The 5,574-nt window shown below is 39.0% G+C and overlaps 1 protein-coding gene across 2 annotated transcripts; it reads left to right on the top strand.

Annotated features, from left to right (window-relative positions):
* The first annotated feature begins 308 nt into the window (after positions 1-308).
* LOC139948973 (neurocalcin homolog) lies at positions 309-4,929 on the top strand. 2 transcript variants are annotated; one of them, XM_071947357.1, is made up of 4 exons: positions 309-649; positions 1,131-1,271; positions 1,897-2,165; positions 4,735-4,929. In XM_071947357.1, exons 2-4 carry the CDS (start codon positions 1,163-1,165, stop codon positions 4,927-4,929), a joined length of 573 nt encoding a protein of 190 aa, XP_071803458.1. In that variant the 5' UTR covers positions 309-649; positions 1,131-1,162. The 2 variants fall into 2 exon arrangements, with proteins under 2 accessions (XP_071803458.1, XP_071803459.1); XM_071947358.1 differs by having other exon boundaries at positions 1,097-1,271.
* The last annotated feature ends 645 nt before the right edge of the window (positions 4,930-5,574 follow it).

The following is a 5,574-nucleotide window of genomic DNA, read 5'->3' as shown; positions in this document are numbered from 1 at the left end:
TGCCTTTAAGTCAAAGTGTGTCCATTTTTGTCCTTAAATAGATAATCAATGATTTGCGATTCAAAAATCTGACACGTATCCATTGTCAACGTATATATTATGTAGGATTTGAAACTTTGCATGGTAAGGTTTGCGGTAACACCATGTAATAACTATCTCTAAAATGAGATATATTATCGTATCTGTTTGCTCCATAATTGAGTTGCAGTTTTGTGATGGACACATTTTCAAGTAAATGGGAGTTTTCACCAGGTCTGCTATTTCATGGTTGATCTGACAAAACATGAACACTGCCCTGCCTGTGACTGTCGGCTCTATACCAATCCTGTTCATAGTAAAATCTGTTTTTGCATGGCCGGCACACAAGGTTAGGTTAAAAAGGTTAAAAACATAAAGGCTAAAAAGCGTGGGCAGAACTGGTAGCATTTTCTAAAGAAGTATTCATGCATAAACTGTGAACACCTTTGTTATTGGCAAAGGGCTTTGATCGCAATTGATTCGTCCGATCACAATAAATCAGAAGTGCATAGATCACCATGGCAACATCGCAGCACACCGAAACTGGCTCGATCGGTTCGATTTGGAAGACCGTATCAACCAAATAAGATGACTGTTTGATACTATGATGAAGTTATTTTGCCAACTTTAGGTAAGGTTCTGGGAGGCATGATTGCGGTTTATGATTTGCTGTTAAAGGAACACTTTGCCTTGGATCGGTCGATTTGGTCTTTGAAAAGCGTCTGTAACCGTTTGTTATAAAATGCTTATGATTAGATAGGTATTTTAAAAGTAGCATAATGATCCACACCAGTATCACTTGAAATTGCCCGGTTTTCCTTTTACCACGTCGACAAACACGGTCGGCCATTGTGGGAGTCAAATTGTTGATTCCAACAAATGGCCGACAGTGTTAGTTTGCAAAGTAAAATAAAAATAACGCAACTTTGAGGCAAATGAGGGTGGATCATTGTATTCTACTTTTCAAACATCTTTCTAACCATATGCATTTTATAACAAACCCCCCTTATAACAAACGGTTATCAAACGCTTTTCAAAGACCAACTCGACTGATCCAAGGCAACGTATTCCTTTAAAGTTTCAAACTGTTGATCGGTAAACATTCATGACAGTCTACTTCGGCATGAGCTGAAACCAACACAGAATGGGGAAACAGAACAGTAAGTTAAAACCTGAGGTACTGGCTGATCTAAAGAAAGCAACGAGTTTCAACGAACAGGAGCTGCAGGAATGCTACAAAGCATTCCGAAAAGGCAAGTATCGCACAAAACAATTTAAAACTATTTTTAACGCAATTGGCATGACACCTTTTGGTAATTGTCAAAGACCAGCATTCCCAATTGCTGTATCTCAATCGTATGCATATAACCTGTAAAAACTTTGGCTCCATTTGTTATCGAAGTTACAAGAGACTGATAAAAGAAAAAACACCTGTGTTGCACAATTAATTTGTGTGCTTTGAGTGCAAGTATCGTACAAAACAACGTAAATCTCCCCACGTTGGATCTAAAGGCACTATATAGACACCTTTGGTACTTGTCAAAGACCAGTATTCTCACTTTGTGTATCCCAATAACAAACCTAAAATTTGAACTCAATTGGTCGCGAAGTTGCGAGATAACAAAGGATGTGTCGCACGAGACCTCCAGGCCCCACGAAATCAATCAAATATTTGACTGAGAAATTACCTCTTTCTCAAAAACTTTGTTACTTCAGAGGGAGCCGTTTCAGACAATGTTTTAAACTATCAACAGCTCTCTCCATTGTTCGTTTACCAAGTAAGTTTTAATGCTAACAATTATTTTTGAGTAATTACCAAGAGTCTCCACAGTGCCTTCAAACATCTCAAAGTGATGCTATTTTTCTACATTTCCGCAGACTGCCCCAGCGGTATCTTATCAGTAGACGAATTCCAGAAGATATTTGGAGGTCTTTTCCCCTATGGTGATGCTACCAAGTTCGCAGCGCATGTCTTTAAATCGTTTGATAGCAACGGAGATGGGACCATCGACTTCCGGGAGTTCGTCACTGCTATGAATCTGACGTCACGGGGCACCTTAGAGCAGAAGCTGACATGGGCGTTCAATATGTACGATTTGAACGGCAACGGCTACATATCCAAAACCGAGATGGTTGATATAATTGGTGTGAGTTGTTCAAAAACCCTTTGGAGTGTTCAATTCCCTTAAAGGCAGTGGACACTATTGGTAATTACTCAAAATAATTATTAGCATAAAACCTTTCTTGGGAACGAGTAATGGGGAGAGGTTTATGGTATAAAACATTGTGAGAAACGGCTCCCTCTGAAGTGACGTAGTTTTTGAGAAAGAAGTAATTTTCCACGAATTTGATTTCGAGACCTCAAGTTTAGAATTTGAGACCTCAAGTTTAGAATTTGAGGTCTCGAAATCAAGCATCTGAAAGCACACAACTTCGTGTGACAAGGGTGTTTTTTTCTTTCAATATTATCTCGCAGACACTGGACACTATCGGTAGTTGTCAAAGACCAGTCTTCTCACTTGGTGTATCTCAACATATGCATAAAATAACAAACCTGTGCAAATTTGAGCTCAATTGGTCGTCGTAGTTGCGAGATAATAATGATCAAAAGAAAAACACCCCTGCCACACGAAGTTGTGTATTTTATACTGTCAACATCGCTTCAAAATTACTTCTTCCTCGAAAACTAAGTTACTTCAGAGGGAGCCGTTTCTCACAATGTTTTATACTATCAACCTCTCCCCATTACTCGTTACCAAGTAAGGTTTTATGCTAATAATTATTTTGAGTGTCCACGGTCTTTAAAGTGTGCATTCCCTTCAGACAGGGGACCAGTATATCTTGTTAAAAAAACAGCGGGTAAACAACCTTGCCTTGGCAACTGAAACTGAAAATAAAAAAAATGTATCAAGCCTATTCTCTTAGAAGTCAGGTAATGGGACTTAAATTGAACTAATTTTCACCCACAAATTTGAATCTGAGATTCTCAGGTGTCTGAAAGCACTCAAATTGTATGCACCAAGGGTGTTTTTGTTTCATTATTTTCTAGCAACTTCTGTTGGGATACACCAAGTGAGGATACTGGTCTTAGAAAACTCCCAAGAGTTGTCACAATAATAAATTATATTAAAATCATATAAATTATTACAATTATTATTCATTTTTTATTTTGCCATTTCTTAAACATACAATATTTTTATATAAAAAATTATAATCTTTGCACAGAGCAAAAAGTGATGGAAAATACAGACAAAATACAAACATGGCAGCCAAGATTAAAGTGTACTTGAACACTTTTGACTCAAAAGTCTGCAAATCTATGCAATGAGGACAAGAGCTCTCTGAGCTGTTCACACAAACGGTGACTACCAATAAAAACTATGGTGTATATTACACTATTAGAGACTTGATTTGTCACGTCTGAGATATATAGGATTTGATGCATTGCATGGTGAGGTATCAGTATATTATGTTTGGTTTGCGGTAACACAATGTGTGTATCTACTTGCCAGGTGGAGTTTGTTCTTAGAGAACTTTAGAGAACTTTATTCTACTACCGGGGAGTAGATTTATCGGATGTTCAGAAGACTTCTCAGTTCTGAAAAGAACTGTCCTGCTTTTTATCTACTACCCTGGCAAAGTATAGGAAATTGGCTGGGACTACTACTTTAGCTTATAGGAGTGTAATTAACTGCACTACCGCGTAGTCGGTTCTTGAATTGGTCTCAACGGTTATAGGTCTGCCATAGAGGGGCATCTTGCACTGTATACTCTCCTACAAGCATAGCTGCTGTCCTGGATAGGTTACAAATTCAATTCTATGCTCTGTGCTTGTGCTGTCAAGATTGTGCTTTATAAGAAGGTGATATTGTCAATTTGTCCCGAGAGAGATTGGAAGCTCCATCTCTCTTATAGCTGGCAATGCAAACAGTTCTTATCAAACGCTAAGAACCACAAGCACTTCTTTTGATGTGGACAATGATTATTACAGACTTGAAGCCAAGTCTATCTTATCAGGTTAATTTTCAAGCAAACCATCCCATAGTATTGCTTACGGACACCCTATAGTCTCCTCTCAATGATCCTCAGTCCAAATTTTTAGGGCCACTAGGTGACAGTGTCTATATTTAGCTCTCCAACCACAGTACAGTAACCCTTTTAGTAGAACCAATCAAAGCAGTGCTGTCTCTACACTAAAACATCTAAATCCCAATATCATAAAGGAACCAGCATATTAAACAATCTCCTGACGATGATGAGAGCCAGCTAGAACAAACGTTGAGACCAGTTAAGAACTCCTCGGTAGTACAGTTAATAACGAGAGGTCCTCTCAATCCGCTTCAGGTGAAAGTTGTAGTCCAAGCTGATTTTTCTCCAGGTAGTATGTAAAAACCAGGGCAGTTCTTTTTCGGAAATGGGTATTCTGAGTGAATTCCAAGATCTACTCTACGGCAGAAGAATAAATAGCAAGACAAGTTCTCAAAGAACAAATCTACACAGCAAAGTAGATAATATACACACATGGAGTTACCTCAAACCCAGTACACGTTGATACCTCGCCATAAAATGCCTCAAAACATATACTAAACCTTCAATTGTTCATTAGTATCTGCTTCACAGAGGTGCCCTTTACAAAATCAAAGAGATACCTTTTATCTTCCTTCTTACAAGTATTAACATGTACTTTAGGTCTGAACACTAAACTTTGCTTTGCAGGCAATCTACAAGATGGTAGGCTCCATGGTGACTATGCCAGAAGATGAGGCAACTCCCGAGATGCGAACCGAAAAGATCTTCAGTCTGCTCGACAAAAACCACGATGGAGACCTCTCATTGGCCGAGTTCCTAGAGGGCGCTAGGAGCGATCCTTCCATCGTCAGAATGCTGCAGATTGAACCAGGCGGTCCATAGTTTATATAACAAGGAGACATTAGTACTTGCTAATGCCCTACATCATCGGCCAAGTTCATAGAGGGCGCTAGGAGCGATCCTTCTATCGTCAGAATGCTGCAGATTGAACCAGGCGGTCCAAAGTTCATATAACAAGGAGGCATTAGTACTTGCTAATGCCCTACAACCAGGCGGTCCATAGTGCTTAACAAAGAGGAGGCAAAACGGACCACATCACACCAGTGCTAGCTGACTTGCAAAGGGTTAAATATAAACTGTGCCTCAATATTTTCAAGATCTTAAAAGGTGGTGCCCCAGCATATTTAAGTGATCTTGTGTACGATCTACAAAACACAAACTCCTTCAGGAAAAAACGACAAATCATCGATTGTGGGAGAGAAGTTTTCAGAGCTTTGGAACTCCCAACCTGAAACTGCGCAACTTTCCAGCTCACTTAACATTTTCAAGAGCAGTTTAAAAACTCGTCTACATAGAGCACTTTGTTTTTATTTGTCTTATTATGTTATGCTACTTTGATTGCTTGTTTTTTTGTAGAGCAGCGCCATGACTATCTGTGCTATAAAAGTGTCAATTGTTATTATATTACTATTTATAGTGCTTGCTAATGCCCTACATCATTGAAGAGTGGAAAGCCACTGAGGCAGG

The sequence above is a fragment of the Asterias amurensis genome, chromosome 16 (genome assembly GCF_032118995.1).
Source record: "Asterias amurensis chromosome 16, ASM3211899v1".
NCBI classification, from domain to species: Eukaryota; Metazoa; Echinodermata; class Asteroidea; order Forcipulatida; family Asteriidae; genus Asterias; species Asterias amurensis.
Note: the sequence above shows the minus strand (reverse complement) of the source record. Positions and strands in the feature narration are given on the sequence as shown.

Bases quoted from the DNA above. Each gene is read 5' to 3' on its own strand.
- LOC139948973 (XM_071947357.1), top strand. From the start codon at position 1,163: ATGGGGAAACAGAACAGTAAGTTAAAACCTGAGGTACTGGCTGATCTA. The intron at 1,272-1,896 runs GCAAGTATCGCA...ACATTTCCGCAG, and splicing joins CTACAAAGCATTCCGAAAAG to ACTGCCCCAGCGGTATCTTA. The intron at 2,166-4,734 runs GTGAGTTGTTCA...TTTGCTTTGCAG, and splicing joins AGATGGTTGATATAATTGGT to GCAATCTACAAGATGGTAGG.